Genomic DNA, 17,744 nt, shown 5'->3' with positions numbered 1-17,744 from the left:
GGCCAGCCAAGAACCCACCTTATTCCGGAGCTTGTAGATTGACACTGATATCGTCCAATAAGAATAAAAAGAAGGAAACTGCTATGTGATTGGCCAGTTGCTGTACCTCTCTCGGAAATCTGACGTAGTTTCCGGAAGCTCCTTCTATGGAGAGGTCAGGTATCGGTCCTTCTACAGGGCGAGTCGTGTGGTGATTTTTGTCCCTTGTTGTGTAGAGTGTAAATGGATGCTGTCCTCCGGGAGTGCCTCCGTTTGAAAACGAGTTCCCGGAGGACAGTAGGCTCCGAGTTTAAAAAGTGCTCCTCAAACATCAGCCCTTTGGATGCCTGCCTGGTGCTCCTGGGATTCAGGAGTGGCTCGCAAACACCCAGCATGTGTAGATCCGAACAAAAAAATCATTTCCTGGCGAGACTCACTAATTGATAATCTGCACACACACAAAACACATTTTAAAAGAGAAACAAGGATACAAGTTTTAGGTTTTCCAGAGGAAAACATAACGATCCGGTTCCGACTGATCTCTTGATCACCCCAAAGTCCTTTATGATGTCATTACACACTCGGAAGTCTTTCTCTCTAGTCTCCTTCTTTTCCTTCCCTCCTACACCCCCATTCCTTAAGACTCCTCCCCACCCTTTCCCCTTAAAGGTAAGCATTTTAAATGAAATCTTCGTAAAGCTCATGCTTGGTTGTTTTTCAGTCTGAGCATCCTTTACAGAAAAAGGTTATAAGGGAATTTCGATATCAGGTATTCCGTAAGTATTGATAGACATGTATATTAATGTTTATGATGTTTAAGTGTGTCAGGCCTAACAGTGTAACATCAGTCCCATACTTAAGCTAAGCTTTGTTGTAGTAGAAAAAAACACTTACATTTTGAGATAGGATCCCTGTGAAGCCCTGACTTGCCTGTTCAATAAGTAGACCTCCACCTCCCCATCCTCCTGTCTCATTGTCTTGACTGATGGAGTTACAGGCATGAGGCATGACGCCTGGGTACCTTATTAAATTCTTGGTTTGATTACTCTTTGAGTGTCAGCGGTAGCAAGATCTAGTCGTTCAAAACTTACCAGCTAATAATAATAATAATAATAATAATAATAATAATAATAATAATAATATAAACCTGAAGGTGACCCAAATTTTTGTACTGAAACTAATTTATAAGACCAGTGATAAAATAGAAAATAATACATTTGAAAAAGTCATATGGCTAGTTAAAAATTTTCATCTATTTGTAAGAGGTTTTTGAGGTATCCTGAGTATTTTATTTCAATGAATTTTTTTTGTACTTAAAAACAAAACAACTGCCGGGCGGTGGTGGAGCACACCTTTAATCCCAGCACTCGGGAGGCAGAGCCAGGAGGATCTCTGTGAGTTCAAGGCCAGCCTGGTCTACAGAGTGAGCTCCAGGAAAAGCGCAAAGCTACACAGAGAAATCCTGTCTCGAAAAAAAACAAAACAAAACAATTATAGCAAGGACATTCTTGGCATCAACAGTATAATAACTTTCAAAGTGGACCCTATAAATGGGCCAATGGGATTTGTTAGTTGAAGGATTTAGAAAACAAATGCTGTATCTACAGAAATGAAGTTGTATCAGCAGGCCTCCATAGCCTCTGGCTTTTCCTGAAATCTGGGGGTAAATGACAAATCCGAAAGAGCACTGTCCTCTTCCTCACCTTAATATATTTTATGCGTGGATAGCTGGGGTTTATTTCTTGTTTGCTTTTGAAAATGTTCTAGAGTGTCCCACTGCCTAAGTGATAGAAACAGTTGGTCAATATTAATTGCATTATAGGAACAAGTTTTATTATTTTATCTTTTTCCAAATCTATCCAGTCACACTTTGTAATTAGTAGAAGCTTACAGGTCCATTGCCTCCTTTCATTCTTGGGGAAAATGTTGTTGGTTGCAGTCGTTTCCAGGTTACAGACAATTGGATTTAATCTAGGGGTAAAAATGTGGAAGTATTTCTAGTTAACTTGAAGGCTGTAAGTGTGTGTCTAGCCAGATGAGTATGTCTCATTAGACCTAAGGGATGTTTGGAACAGGCAATAGGAATTCCTCTGCATTTATACGGGATATTTGAGGACATTGAGTGGGAACAAGGAAACAGTAGTCTATACCTGCTCCTCTGTGATGCATTTATACCACAAGGTTCTGACAGCAGGGAAGAAAACTCCCAGATAGAGACTCAGCCCTTCAGGGTCTAGTACAACCAATGTGGTCACTTGCTGTTGTCACAGAACCCAAGCATTCCAAATTGTTTACTCTATCGCTGTCCACATCGGAGGCATATGGAAAATGAAACTAGTTAAAGAAATAAGCCTTGAGATGCAGAGGGAAGCACAGAAGTATCCCAGCGGTGGATCCATGACTTCATCTTATCTGGCGTTTCACGGCACTGGTGACCTCAGTGATGGCGTGATGGTACCTTTCCGAAGCTGCCTTGAACTCCACCAGATGCTTCTCGTAGCTTTTGATGGCTGCTTGAAGCTGCGTCCTCTCCACTGCTCCCAAGATGGCACGAATGATCATATCTATGCCAAGACCAAGCACGGCAACGCCGATGCTACCAAGGAGGGAAGTCCCGATGTGAGCTAGCACGGTGACCAGCTTGTTAATTATGCCAGTGGTGACATTGGAGCCCACGAGTTTAACAGCCACTGCACTGGCTGCAGATGTAGCTTCTCCCAGGATGACAGAAATGACCTTTTGCACGATTGCGATCTTCTCTGTCTCCCGTTCCTTGATGTCCTGAAGTTTCCTGTAAAGGGTTGGCTCCAGTTTCTCTTTCAGTGCCTCATCAACCTTCTGCAGTTCCTTTTGGATCCGTATCACAGCTTGGATGATGATGTCACAGTTTTCTTTAATAGTTCCATCTCTTTTCATCTCAATGAAGGCCAGCCTACAGCCCAAGTGGGTGTTCAGAACCCCAGTCAGCTTGTTGGTGACCTGGAAGCTGTCAGACAAGCAGTCTAGAAGCTGCTGGTGAAGGCGGTTCACTTCCTGTCGTCTCCTTGGGTTTTCTGGGTAGAGGAAGTCACTCTGAGCCATATTTCAGCTACAGTCTCTGAAAAATCAAATGAAATTGTCACAGAGTGCCTGTAGAACTCTACTCAGGAGGCCTTCCAAGTAGCCATAGCCAAAGGCTTTCTCCGAGAACTCTGGTTTGATTTGCTTCTCTGTTTGAGACAGGCTCTCATGTAGCCCAAACCAGGTATAATTTCAGATCCTCCAGCCTTAGCCTCCCAGGAGCTGTGATTACAGACCTGTGCCCCCTGCCTGGTATATTCCATGCTGGGGATCAAACCCAGAGCTTCATGAATTTGACACAACCATTCTACAAACTGAGCTGAATCCTCAGCCCCTCAGAGGTTAGCTCTTGTCTACCATTACTTATTTCCCCAGCCCTAGCCACCACACTAAATGTGTCTGCCAGGTATATTTCTCAAGTATCTGGAGTTAAATCAATAGTCTAAAGATCTCTGGGTTTACAGCAACACTGATATAAATTTAGTGTGTATGTATTTGAAAATTTAAAATGTTCCCCCAGGGCTTGTGAGATGACTTAGTTGGTACCGGTGCTCGCTTTACAAACCTGAAAAACCTGAGTTTGGTCCCTGGGACCCACTTGACGCAGCTGGCTCTTGCAAGGTATCCTCTGAGCTCCACACACCCACCATGGTGTACCCACCCACAACCACCTCACCTCTCTCCAATAAATATTTTTAAAATCTAAAAAAGGAAATCAAATATTAGCATCATTATACCTCTATGAACAAATCTTTTTAAAACATAAGGACGATCCAAAACTGACACCTATGCAATATTAGAATCTTTAAAAATTCTTCATGAACCAGGCATGGTGGTATGCCTTGGACCCTGGCACTCTGGACACAGAGGCAGGTAGATCTCTGGGCTGCAAAGCAAGTTCCAAGCTAGCCAGAGCAACGCAGTGAGGTCCTGTCTCAAAAGACAAACATTTCTCAGAATAAGAGTATATTTTCCAGATGGTAGGTTGAAATATCATTTGAGAAGGTGGACCCCATACAAGGACAGGGCAGTTATGATCATGTCTGGAACTCTCTTTGTAAAGCATACACATTAAACGATTTAGTCTAGTCTATATTGCATGTGGCCATTTGCTTTGTTTTGTTTGAAACAGGGCACTCTGTAGCCCAGGCTCACATGAACTCACTAGGTAGCCAGTACAGTCTCAAATTCTTAGTGATTCTCCTGCAGCCTCCTGAGTGCTGAAAGCAGCCTCCACACTCTCCACAACCATTATCAAGACAGGCTAGAGTGAGTGTCAGGAAGAAGGTAATGGCTTCTCACAAAAGCTTTAGGAAGTAGCAAAAGCACACTGTACACCAATATAGCTAAATGGGAGGGGACTTCTTGTGCTTGTGTTTGTGGCTCACAGCACCCTCTATTAAGAGAGGGAACACCCATGCTTTTCTGCATTTATTTTACTGAAAAACTGGGCAGAGAAAGAACAATGTGCTTCTTAATGTGCATAATAGACTTTCTGTGTGCCCAGCACGTGAACTTTTCTGTTAAACTGCAATGGTTAGTTTTATAATTATTTTTATTTGCTCATACCTGCTTGTGTTTTGCCTGCATGTGTGTATGTCTGTGTATCATGTGTGTGCCTAGTGCCCTCTAAGGCCAGAAGAAGACACTGGATCCCCTAGAACTGGAGTTACAGACAGTTGTGAACCCCCATGTGGGTGCTGGTAACGGAACTCAGGTCCTTTGGAAAGAGCATTCAGTGCTCTTGACCTCAGAGCCATCTCTCTGGCCCTGTTTAAAAGTCATATATTATATACACATAATCATATATGTGTATATGAGGCTCACCAAACAATAGTTTCTCTGTTGTCTGTGTTGTAATCTGTCTTCCTGTTTTTGTCTTACGAGGCAAGTGACTGACTTGACCAGCCTGTGTTCTGATGATGGTGTCCTTGCTCCCGCCCTTTTCTGTTTAAAGAACCAGTTATCTTGTGCGCAGTGCATCAGAGCACGTTTACAAGAATACGGTGTCGTCTACCCTAACACTGAAACTAAGGCCAGTCCACGCTTACAAGAATACGGTGTCGTCTACCCTAACACTGAAACTCAGGCCAGTCGACACCTCTGAACTGCTTTTGCAGTTTGTGTTTGGCACAGTTTACAGGAATGCTTTTCCCAGTGACACACAAAGGAGAAACAGCTGGTGATGCCCCACTTTCCTGGCATTTCTAATCGGGTTAGGAAGTTAAGACATTTAAACTACAAAGTCAAATTGGAAAAAAAAATTGGTTGTACAAGATTCGTGTTTGACTTGTGTAAAGTCAATTTTTAAACAATTCACATTTTATTACTCTATATTAATAGTGCCCCACGTGGAGACAGACACCTGATCACTCAGGAAGGGTCACAGCGTGTGGGCTTTTGAATTGATTTCTTTAAATGTGTCCTTGATGCTTAAGAGGAGGCCCGATGCTGCATGGAGGACTGAGAGTTGGTATGTGTGGTGCTTCCATCTGGCTTTCAACTGTTTGCTTCTGAATCGCAATCTGAGCGCTTTCCTTAGTGGAACAGAAGCCCGCAATTAGTCAGACTTCTTAAAGATCACTGATGCCTACCGACTGACACAATGCTATGCCCCAGAGGGGTTCTGGGCTATAAACTCACTACCACTATTTTACATTTTTAACAGTTACCTGCCTGAAGCCTGTTAAAGATTGTGGCATTACCAGGTGCCTCAGAGGTGAGTTTAACACAGGTAATACACCCATATATTGCAGATTTGGGATTTCATAAAATCTGAGTTATCACATAGCCAGTGCTTCCTGTCAGTGAAAAAGTCCTGTTTGGGCATTTAACTCCAGTTCTGTAGCCTGTGGTCCACTCAAGTAAGCGACCTTCTGAAAAACCCTGCAGCAGCCTGCTGGGGACTTGCCAGCCAGCAGGGGGAGCCCGTGGCTCCTGGGAGTCCCATCTCGCTCCAGCCTTTGCGATACAGTTCTGCTTTGCTTGGTGTGCGTCTGAGCTCTAGGGGTACAATTTTGTTTGGTTTGAGTGTTCGGTTGTTAAAACAGGATTTTGAGTCCAAGAGTAGTCGTGCATAACTAACTACAATCCCGGAATTTAAGAGGTAGAGGCAGGAGGATCAGGAGTTCAAGGTCAGCCTCAACTACATGGTGATTTTGTGAGACCAAAATGAGCCATCTTAGAAATAAGACCAAAATGCTTTCACCCTAAAATTAAGGCCTAAGATTTCTCCTTTTGAGAACAGGCCAGAAGTTACTGAGACCAGTCAGTTCAGATTCCAGAAACCAGGAAGTGTAAAGTACAGAGTCACAAGGTAGTCAGGAGGTAATGGCTGCCGGACTATGGAATGTCCTCTCCCTGGCCCCCTAGGCAACTGCTTGACCATAGAATGTCCCAACCCTAGTTTCCATAGTGACTGTGTAATCACCAGATACCCCCATCTGGGGGCAGCCAATGAAAAATGGTGGTGGGCAACTACTTCCTTAGAAGGAAAACTGAATTGTGATTTCTGGAATTCCTAGACACAAGCCAATCAGAATTGTACCTGTACTAGCACCCCTAAATGATGTAACCTTGTGACTTTTCCCTTTAAAAACTGAGCTTGCAGACAGGTGGGCGCTTCCTCCAGCCTCCACTGCGTTGGATGTATTGGACGAAGTCCCTGCCTAGGCTCGTATTGCTTTTGGATATCCAGAATTAAACCTTGCTTTTGCATTCCGGCATGCTCGTCTTTGGTGGTCTCTCTGGGGGTAACGATCTGGGCACAACAATTTCAAGGCAACCTAGGTTACATGAGACCGTCTCATAGGGGTGGAGGAGAATTATAAAAGAAGGGAATTAATGTTAATTTCATGATACTATGCAGGGGGTTTAGTTTTTCTGGAAAAGAACCACATTTCAAGAGAAAGGATGCTGAGTGTCAGGATTAGTACTATTTGTTTTGGTAGCTCTTGCTGGCATGAATGTCTTGATGTAAGCCAGGCTGACCTTGAACTCACAGAGAGCCTCTAGTCTCTGCCTTCCAAGTGCTAGGATTAAAGAAAGGCATGTGCCACCACACCTGGTTTATCATGCTTTAAAAATGCCTATTTAAATTAAAATTTAAAATTAGCATTCAAAGTAATGGGCTTCATTATGGCGATTTATACATATAACTCATTATGCTTTGCTCTTACCCACCCCGTCCCTCATTTCTCTGTCACTTCTTGCTGGTCACATTTTCAAATAAAACTTTTTAGGGTACTTTATGAACAACACCAGTGCATTGTCTGCCAAGAGCTATGGGAATTTAAAGAGAGAAATTAAGATTGAGGGAACTGCAGGAAACTTCACAGAGAAAGCCTCATATGATTTGTGTTCTGATAGATGCTCAAATTATAATGTTGAGAAATTAAAAATAGTAACTGATAGAGTATTTTACATATAAGACCATCCCCCTAATCTATGGACTTTTAAACAGAGAAGGACATCTGAAATCCTGCTATCTTTGTTGTTCTGAACATTTTTCTGTGTGCATAAAGAATCTTTACGAAGTTATAATAATGGTAAAATTGTAGTAATAATAAAATTCCTCTTACTTTAGCTCATTTACTTTCCTATATTTCTAATTTTATAAGCACTTTATTAGTTACATAACTATTCCAAATCTTTACCATAATTCATTAAATCTCCAAGTATGTCACTGTTGTGATGTTTGTATGGATAGTCTATTTTTCCCTCCATCATCTGTGTTTTTTCTGTGGAATAACTAAGTAGAAAAACAACACAGTGTAGGGATCATTTTCACGTGGAAGTAGAAGTCAGTTCCCTCCTTCCGCCTTGTGACTTCTGGGGATGGAATCCAGGTTTTCAGGCTTGGTGGCGCACACTTTTACCCGCTGAGCTACCCTGCTGGTCCTGCTTTCTTATGCCTTTGACACATATTCAAATGGCATTTGAAAAGCTTGTCTGCCGACACCCAGAGTAAATTGTTATGCCGTGATACTGGTCTCTCTCCCAGGTGGTCTTGTTGAAATAGTGTTGACTTGAAGAACATAGGATACATTTCAGAAAGAGTTCTCCTGTTAGGAATACACACTCAGCACATTTAAGATGAAGTGATGAGACCCTGGGTTTATTCTCACTAAATTGGAAGAAATAGTAAAGCGGGGTCATAGAACAGTAAGGTGGGCCTTGGTCTGTCCTTTCTAAAGCTGGGTTGAAGGTTGAAGGGTAGTACATGCAAAGTCATGCCAGTGCGACCACTGCTGTGTAGATCTGGGCTTTGTCCATAATAATTATATATTACATTACACACACACACACACACACACACACACACACACACACACACACACGGACGGACGGGGGGGGGGGGGGGGGAGGCTCTAATGTTATGCACTGCTCTCCTGGCTCCTCACTCTCCACCTGTGAGTGGAGACAGCATACAGATAAGGCCAGAAGCTTTGCAGTGGGAAAGAGCAGCTGCAGTCTAATCCTGAGCCTCACTTCAAATCAAAGCCCCGGTGTTCACTTAAGTTAATTGTGATGCGATGATACATTTTCTGATACAAATTCCTCTGAGAAATATTTTTAACGGAATGCACTGGTAATGTTTAGTAGGAAGCAGACCATCAAGGTTATCCATTCCCACTTATCAAAAGAGTCCATTGTGGACTTGAGACATTTCTGAGAAAAACAGTGCCCGTCCCCATCAAAGGCTGTTTAGAGGCACATGGTCTATCCAAGTGTGGTTGACTTCATGGAGTACAAGCAAGTGCTGTGAGTTAGCTAAAGTAAGAGCTCACCTTCGTTCTTTCAAAGCCGAGCTCTGGGTCTCTTTATGACATCCGTAGCATAGAAAGTACATATCATCATCCATATGAGCAACATACTTTCACACATGCATCATGGCATCTCCAGCTTTCTTAAAACGAATGTCTTTGTCGCTTCTCTCCCTCAGTGACTCAGTCTTACATCTTTCAGTGAAAGTCTTCCTTTCCTGGTGTCTTCAAAGCATGCCCTGTGATCCTCTCGAAACAAAGCTGGCACTATATATGGCTACTCACAATTGGCATTATCCCAAAGCCCTTAGCTCTTGCAATTCAGAGTATTACAATGTTCGTAGGACTTTCCACATCACTTACCTTCCTTCCCAAGTCTGTGTCCCTCTGTTGTTTAGGAGTATTGTTGAAGGGCTTTTTCATGTGGGTTCATGTGGAAGCTTCTGGTGGAATGTGATGACCTCCAGACTTTGCTGGTCTCTGCTGGGTCCCTCTGCCTGTCTGGTTCATAGCCACTTCTGCCTGGTTTAGTTCTAAGAATCCTTCAGTTTCCTACAATGCAATCTGCTGATGTTGTAAGCAATGTAACTTGAGAGATTAATAAATTGGCAGACTTGTTTCTGTATTTTCTATTCTTTAATGAGTTTTTCTTTTATCAAAAAGTGCTATAAAGCCAAACAAAACCAGTTCAGTAGAGGTGATGACTCCTTGGTTATAGCTCTGAGAATCCATCTTATCAACTCTTCCAGATCCATTTTCTTTGGCTTCTGCTGCATTTGGACTGTTATCTGTTCCTGGTAGCTGTGTTCAGATTCTCAGGAGATACAAAACCAGATACAGCCAAAACTGTATACAGGAGTTTTTTTTTTTTTTTTTTCCAGGCTAGGAGTTCTGTTCTTCATCACTTGTTATCTTCTTGACAGAGGCGCACTGGTCCTGGAAGACTCAGTGGCTGAATGTCTCCATCCTCCCGGCATTCCTCACTTGCTCCCTCTTGAAGTCATGACTTCTGTTTCTTTAGCTGCTATTGTTAAGTACACTCTCTCTCTCTCTCTCTCTCTCTCTCTCTCTCTCTCTCTCTCTCTCTCTCTCTCTCTCTCTCCCTCTCTCTCCCTCTCTCTCTCTCTAAATATATAAATACAACCTGCTCACTCCATTTAGTGTTACTTGTATGTATATGATTTCAGTGCTTAACATTTGGTATTGGATAATCAATTAGATGGCTCATCCCTGGGGAAGACTATTTCTCCCCATATCAGCTCTCAGCATTCCTTTTATATTGTGTGTGTGTGTGTGTGTGTGTGTGTGTGTGTGTGTGTGTGTGTGTGCCTGCCTGAGTGTACATGAGCACAACATGTGCAGGAGCCTGCAGAGGTTAGAAAAGGGCATTGGATCCCATGGAAGTGGAGTTCCAGGTAGCTGTGAACTGCCAGAACTGCCAGGTAGGTAAGTATAACTGAATCCTGGTCCTCTGGAAGAGCACCCAATGCTCTTAACCACTGAGCCATCTCTGCAACCCAGAATGTCTATCAATGTTGTTTTTGTAGGTTAAAATTGAAGGTGGGTAGTAATTTCCATCACTGCTTTGGACCTCATGCCCAAGGAAAAGTCTTATTACTCGAGGGATTAGATCAGTAGAGAATTGCCTATATCTGGAAGGCTTTGAGAACACCACAGTGCGATGACACAGAAGGGAATCAATGCCGACATAGAACAAACTTAACCAGGAGACCTGAATGGGAGTGCCCTCCCCCATGCTCATTTCCCTTGCTGCCTAGCAAGGTGTCTGGCATTTAGATCCTGGACAGTGTTGACCTTGAACCCTGTCCCCAGGCTGTCCCTTCTACTGCATCTTGCTTTTTGGCATCTCGGTCCCACATTTCAAACCCCCCTTCACAGAAGGGATTGGCCCTGTAGGACACGTGAGATAAGCATTCAGGTGTGGGGACCCTTTTCAATGTGTCCATCCCCACAGCTGCAGGACAGGAGTTGGTCTCTGGAGAGACTGCCCTAAGTGTGAAGACACAGGCAATGGCTGCCATTGCTGCTATGGTGGTCTCTGGTCCAAGAATATGATGCCTTGGTCTGCTGTTTGCATTGTCCTAGTGGGACTCCAGGAAGGTAAAAGAAGTGAGAAGGGAGGAAATGAGGAAGGAAAGAGAGTGTGGGCATGGCTAAAGAGATGTCTGTGCAGGTAAATACGGAGTATGATGGTCCTAGAGGAGTCAGTGGCTGGATGAAGTGTGTATCCGAGGCAACCACATAGGCATCATTATCTTCATTAGCACCGCCATGGCTATGCCCATGGGGGTACCACCATCTTGGTTACCTACACGGTTGCCCTTGGCTGGTGGTGGCAGGTGGCTCCATAGGTGCATGAGCCTAATTACCAGTGATGCATGAGTCCCTAGCAGGACTGCAAATTCATGCATCTCTCAGACTTGTCATGGGGTTGGCCCAACAACTGTAGTTCAGCCTGGGCCTTCCAGTTTAAAGGCACCCACCTCCGGTCTAATCATAGGACTTGTTTGGGAGCTACCCCCGGTCTAATCATAGGACTTGTCTGGTGTATGTGCTATTTTGTCCTTTGTTCTGGTATGGCAGAGGAGAGGGTCTAGGCACACTATCAACCTCCAACAACCAGGCACTATAAACCAGATAGGAATGAAGAGGAAAGGGCAGGTTAGAATGATAGTCTCTGGACTGTTAGGACTCCTGAGGGGTCCTACCCACCATCTCCAAGTGAATATGTATTTGGGACAGCATACAATATTTGATTATGTATGTTACCAAGGAGCATTGTGGGATCCTTTTGTGGCTTCTTAGCCTCAGAGATAAAATGATTTAAAAATGAACTCAGAAGAACACTTGAGGACAATTTTATTGGAGTTCAAAATAGAGAGGGAGGGATGGAGAGAGGAGGAGGGAGAACAAGTTGTAAATCTGTACAGCTTCCAGGAGGAGGGATGTGATGTTGAGTGTTGTCAACTTGGCAGGTTCTAGAATCGCTTTAGAGAAGGGCCTCTGAGCATGTCTGGGGGTGCGGTATCTTGATTATATTAACTGTGGTGGGAAGACCCACCAACTGCGAGTAGCACCATTCCCTCGGGAGGAGATTATGGACTATTCGAGGGTGGAGAGGGTGAGCTGAGTCCAGGCATGCACTCCTTGTTCTCTGCTTGTCTGGAGCCCCTGCTTCTGTGGCGTCTCCACACTGACCGACTGTCCACAGAGCTGAGACAAGGGCTTTCTCCGCTAAACTGCACCACACCACAGGAAGGGGCTGGGATAAGGGGGGGGGGAATCCTGCTTTCTGGTTAGAAAGAAGTTTGTGAGCATTTGTGTGGGGAGGAGTGAAGAGGGAGAGAGGGAGGGAGGGAAGGAGCAGAGAGAGAGAGAGAGAGAGAGAGAGAGAGAGAGAGAGAGAGAGAGACCAGAGTGTCAAGGCAAGCAGGACTAGGCTTTGGGTCAGTATCCAAAACAAGGAGAGAAAGTGGGGTGATAAAAGTTACACACTCTGAGGGACAACTCAGGTTTGATAATAAAGGTAGTCCAGGCTGGCCTCGAACTCACAGAGATCCGCCTGGCTCTGCCTCCCGAGTGCTGGGATTAAAGGTGTGTGCCACCACCGCCCAGCTGGTTTTGTCTTTATAATAGCATATCTTATCAATAAATATCAAATATTCCTCTCGCATTTTTCTCTTTCACAAAGGTGGTTTTTCATTTCACAGTTACTGTTATTCTTGTTGTTGGTGTGGAGGCATGCACTTACTACAGGGGCACATGAGGAGGTCAAAAGACAGCTCTCAGGAGTCCCTTGTCTCCTTCCACCTGGGGTTCTGGGCTCAGACTGAGGTCACCAGGCTTGTGGGTGGCCATCTCCCTGGTACCCGGGCATCTTTGTAGCAGAACTTTCAATGTATCTTATATCTTGAGGTTACAGCTTTGAGGGGTCCTATCCAAGGGGTTGACAAACTCAATTGGATTAACTCCTTAAGGAAAGGACAATAGTACATCTTTATAATCTTACATTCTTATGGGCAGTTTAGAATGTCATGTAGCTCAGGGCCAGAGGTAGAGCTCAGATTTCATTCTTTGCCCCCAAGTCATATAAGAGATCAAAATAATTCAAGATTAAGTTTAAAAAAAAAAACAACAAAACAGATCTACAAACTACCATACCAAGAAGAAATGACTCCCTCCCCATGTTTGGTTTTTGTTTGTTTTGTTTTGTTTTGTTTTTGTTTTTTTGAGACAGGGTTTCTCTGTGTAGCTTTGGTGCCTGTCCTGGAACTCACTCTGTAGCCCAGGCTGGCCTTGAACTCACAGAGATCCGCCTGCCTCTGCCTCTCAAGTGCTGGGTTTAAAGGCGTGCGCCATCACCACCCGGCTCCATGTTTCTTTTTGTGAGACATGGTCTCTCTACCTGGCGTTGGTTGTCTTGAAACTCACTTTGTAGATCAGGGTGGCCTTAAACTCACAGAGATCCACTGCCTCTGCTGGAATTAAAGGCATGCATCACTATGCCCAGTTTGAAACAGCCTTCTAATGGGCACTCACAAAGCCCTGCCCCCCCACTCTCCTTTCATACAGTATTTTGAATTTTTTTTTATTATGTATACAGTGTTCTGCCTGCATGTATGCCTTCACACCAGAAAAGGGCACCAGATCTCATTATAGATGGTTGTGAGCCACCATGTGGTTGCTGGGAATTGAACTCAGGACCTCTGGAAGAACAGTTACTGCTCTTAACCTCTGAGCCATCTCTTCAGTCCCAGTATTTTGAATCTTAAGATGCAATTATATGCTTCTTCCCTCTTCTGTAGTATTTCCAATTCCAAGAAGGACAAATGTGATGTTTTCTCTTTCATAAAATTAATATGTTACCAGGGAAACTACAAGTAGGACCCAAAGCTGGTTATGAGAGGGGAGGTTGATCTTCAGTGACTCCCAAGCCTACTAATGCTAGCTATCTAACATGTAAGTGGTCTAAATTCAGCAAGGCGTTCTGTTCTACATTCCTAATTATTCCGGTTACTATTTCCATTAAAGCCCAGGATCATGTCTGCTTCAGTTTTGGAGAGCTTTCCCACCCCTGTCAGAACTTATCGTTGTATTTAAAGCATCCGTTCAGTCTCTTCTTGGTGGCCAACTCCAATTTTAGTTTTCATTTGGATTCTGCTTTGCTTAACAGGGCTTCAATTTCTTTTTTGGAGAAATGTCTTCTGAGTCAGAAAAGGGTAAAGAGAGACTGATTCAAGCTGCTAAAATACTCTTCTTCCACATACGAGATCTGGTTTCCTTCATAAATAAGTTCGTTGAATTGTTTAACCTCACAATGAAGACTCAGATCCTCCAGATGGATCTGAAAGAAGATAGCTACATTAAAGATTTCTTTGAACAAATGATTAAAATTTTTAAAGAGATGCAATTGATGTTTGATGCAAAGCACAAACAAATGCAAAAGGAGCCTTTATGTTCCAAGGTGGTGACTGCTGTGACCTCTGCAGTGGAGAAATGTTCCAATGCGGGTCCACACCACACAGCTAAAGAAATGCTCAAAAATATCCAGACACCAGCTTTTGCCTCTGTGCTGAACAGTAGTCACATCCTTGGGAATCTAGAATCTGCTCTTTCGCTCCTGATACAGTTCCCCATCATGAGTCTTCGATTACGTGACTTCTATAGCGAAGAGACCAAAGAGCAGCCAGGTGCTACCACATCCGAGAAAAGTCCAGAACATCCCAAGGCCACTTCAGAGGATGCCTTGAGGAAGCTGCAAGATGCCCTAAGAACTGATAATGCCCACAAGTCAGTAGAAGCAGCCGCAGATGAACTGGAACTGTTTGTCAAGACTATGGAGCCAACCTTACAGGTCCTCCAGAAAACCATAAAGACTATAGAAGGGGATATCTCCACATCTAGGGAAGCCGAGGCCCAGTAGAGGTACGGTGGAAGATGTGTTCCTTTCTGTCTGAAATCAGCTTGAGTTCTCTAATTTTTTTTGTGGTGCTTTGTACATTCCATTAATGCTATATGTGCAGTTTGTTAGAACTTAAATGTAGAGAGTCATCCCTTGACAAACCACTTACCTGTAGCTCTGATTTGTTACAATAAAAAGGCCTAACCAAAGAAAGCCTGCTTGAAATGGGAGTGACTAAGTAGAACAACCTACTGTAAGGATCAAGGCAGTATTACACTCGGGGAGAGTTCTAAATAGGTTGTTGCTTTGAAAGCACAATTAAAGCAACGGATCCCTCCTTTTCACAACTCTGTCTCCAGTTACAACAGTGTGAAGTCCAGGTAAGTGTTGGCATTATCTTATGGTAATCTATTCATTGCCATACTATAATCTGTTCATTATCATATAGTAATTAAGAGGTGTGACTGTTCACTCCTGGGAAACATACAATCCATGCTTTGTCATTCATACTGGTAAAGGATGACACTAGAGTCTGGTGGTCACCTTGCTGGGATTTTAGGTTTCTGCATCCCAGAAGAAAAAACTGGACAGAGAAATCTGTACTATAGCAAAAACAGACAGTTCATTAAGAAAGGTATGCTTTCAGGGGAGGGAGGAGACCATATCTGGGAGGGAGGTTAGCTGCTCAGTGGCATGCTGGGAGGCTTGTGATCCTTGATGTATCAGTTACATAGCACTGACTCTCTCACATGGCTTTTTTTTTTTTTTTTTAAATGTGCATTGATGTTTGGCCTGCATGTCTGTGTGAGGGAGTCGAATCCACTGGAACTTGAGTTATAGGCAGTTGTGAGCTGTCACGTGGCTGCTGGGGATTGAAACTCATTTCTCACACATTTTTGTTCTGGGGTTTTCTACCTATGCTGTCTTATCTGTAACACGCCCCCATGTCAGAGTCTTCCCTTATGCCAAATGTTTGGTTCATTTGCTAACCCCACAGCTTTGTGTCAGGTTTTTCCTGGGCCTCTCTCAGCTTATTCTCCTGCCTCAGTACAATTTCTGTAATGTTCACTGTTTTGATTTTCATCAACCACTAAATAGTCCTGATATGATTTACTTAGGACTAAGTAAAACAGCAAATGAGCAGTAATATAATTTTGTTGCTTACATGAATAAGACCAGAGCACATAGTTTGTTCTCACCTATTTTCTCTAAAGTCTTAAGATAAGGGGATACTAGTAGTTAAAAAATAAAGGTAGTTTTGTCAGGGTGGACAGAGATGGACACGCAGCTCCATTCACTCACTCACAGCAGACCAAAGAGTTCCCGTACTGTTTTAGGGGACACCACTGTGGGCCAAACTAGTTTTCGTGGCTTCAATGCAGAAAACAATTTTAGGACTGGCGAGTCTAACACAGAGTTGGGGGTTAATAAAGATTGAGAGTTAAGACCAAATGGTTCCTGGAAGGAAAGTAAGACACACCCCAGAGCATGGATACAGGCTTCTCCAAGAAGAGTCGCAGTTTATTAAAAGAGCATTTTAAATACAAACTTAAAACATGCGGGGGGATCTCCAAGTGTGGGCATGGTCTCCTCAACTGAAAGTCACACTTCAATCTGGGCATTGGGAAGGGGAAGTGGACACAAAGTCCCACGCCAGCCAAGAAGCTCTTTGCAATGGACATCAGCTAGGAGAGGGAAACCAGCTTTCTCCAGTGGAGTGACACTGGTGTACCAACCACGCCCAAAGGCAGGCTCCAAGCCCAGGGGTTCACAAAACACAGGTTCTTTTGTGTGCTTTTTGTTTTTATTTTGTCTTATTGGTGTTTCCGTTGTTTTGATTTTCCTATTTTTGATAATTTTGAGAGAGAGAGAGAGAGAGAGACAGAGAGAGAACGAGGAGAGAGAGAGCCTGAACTTGGGTGGGTAGGGAGGTTGGTAGCATCTGGGAAGAGTTTGGGGAGTGGAAAAACATGATCAAAATATATTTTGAAAAATTTTAAATAAAAAAGAGTCATACTTCCTTTTTTTGCAATACTTCCATGCAGGACTTTGGTGGATGTGAAGCTCTTTTCCTCCAACACTTCCAAGGAAGCTAAATGAGATGACAGGTGGCCTCTGAGGGCACCTGACTGACTAGCTGTAGCTGCAAATCTCAGAGAGGCAGGAAGATGCCGTAAGGTTACTGTAGACAAGGTTAATAGTCTCTCTTGAGAGTCCCTGAAAGGAAGACCCTGCCTTGCGGGTCTTCAATCCTTTTGTGTTCCGACTTCTCAGTGCCAATGTTTGCTACTCCTCAGGGTTCCAGAAGCTCAGCAAAATGACTGTTAATTTTACCAAATCAAGGTTAGATAGAGCTTGGGATATCTCAGTTGGAAAATTGCTTCCCTTGTATTCACCAAGCCCTTGGTTCAGTCCCCAGCCCTGAGTAATACTGGGTGTGGTAGTACACACCTGTAATCCTAGTGCTCATGGAGTGAAGACAGAAGGTCCATCCTAGCCTGGGATGGACAAACCTTGTTTCAAAAAAACAAAACAAAACAAAAACAAAAACAAAAAAAACCCCGACAACACATTTAAAAGAAAATGAGTTAATTCAACAAAAGTCAATTGGAATCAGATCACAGGACAACTAAGCCTTAAATACTGATTTAATATGCAAATTATCCAGAAATTTTATTTCACTGTTTAAAGAATATTTATTTATTCTTATTTATGTTATGGGTGTTTTGCCTGTATATGTGTATGTGTCCACATGTATGCAGGATCCCTCAGACACCAAAGGAGAGCATTGGACTCTCTGGAACTGGAGTTTCAGACCTTTGTAAGTGACTATGTGGATGCTGGGAACTGAACTGTGTTCTATTCAAGAGCAGCAAGCATCCTGACTACTGGGCCATCTCTCCAGCCCCTCTCCTGCTGTTTTAAGTACACACAGAACTTCAGATATTAAAGAAAACACTGCACTGTGACATAAAAATAAAATATTAAATGGGTTCAGGATATTTGTATACACAAAA

At 43.4% G+C, this 17,744-nt stretch overlaps 2 protein-coding genes across 3 annotated transcripts; one reads left to right on the top strand and one right to left on the bottom strand.

Annotated features, from left to right (window-relative positions):
• On the top strand, positions 1–14,940 carry C3H12orf60 (chromosome 3 C12orf60 homolog). Of its 2 annotated transcripts, XM_028872170.2 has the most exons (3): positions 575–648; positions 5,708–5,758; positions 13,999–14,940. In XM_028872170.2, the coding sequence occupies exon 3, from the start codon at positions 14,023–14,025 to the stop codon at positions 14,746–14,748; it is 726 nt and encodes a 241-aa protein (XP_028728003.1). In that variant the 5' UTR covers positions 575–648; positions 5,708–5,758; positions 13,999–14,022; the 3' UTR covers positions 14,749–14,940. The 2 variants fall into 2 exon arrangements, with proteins under 2 accessions (XP_037059943.1, XP_028728003.1); XM_037204048.1 differs by lacking the exon at positions 5,708–5,758 and having other exon boundaries at positions 1–648.
• On the bottom strand, positions 1,773–9,470 carry Smco3 (single-pass membrane protein with coiled-coil domains 3). Its single transcript, XM_028872171.2, has 2 exons — positions 9,168–9,470; positions 1,773–3,076 (listed from the first exon to the last, which is right to left on the bottom strand). Exon 2 carries the CDS (start codon positions 3,058–3,060, stop codon positions 2,383–2,385), a length of 678 nt encoding a protein of 225 aa, XP_028728004.1. The 5' UTR covers positions 3,061–3,076; positions 9,168–9,470; the 3' UTR covers positions 1,773–2,382.
• Positions 14,941–17,744: the final 2,804 nt, after the last annotated feature.

The sequence above is a fragment of the Peromyscus leucopus genome, chromosome 3 (genome assembly GCF_004664715.2).
Source record: "Peromyscus leucopus breed LL Stock chromosome 3, UCI_PerLeu_2.1, whole genome shotgun sequence".
Taxonomy (NCBI): domain Eukaryota; kingdom Metazoa; phylum Chordata; class Mammalia; order Rodentia; family Cricetidae; genus Peromyscus; species Peromyscus leucopus.
This window is presented reverse-complemented; position numbering and strand designations above follow the sequence as displayed.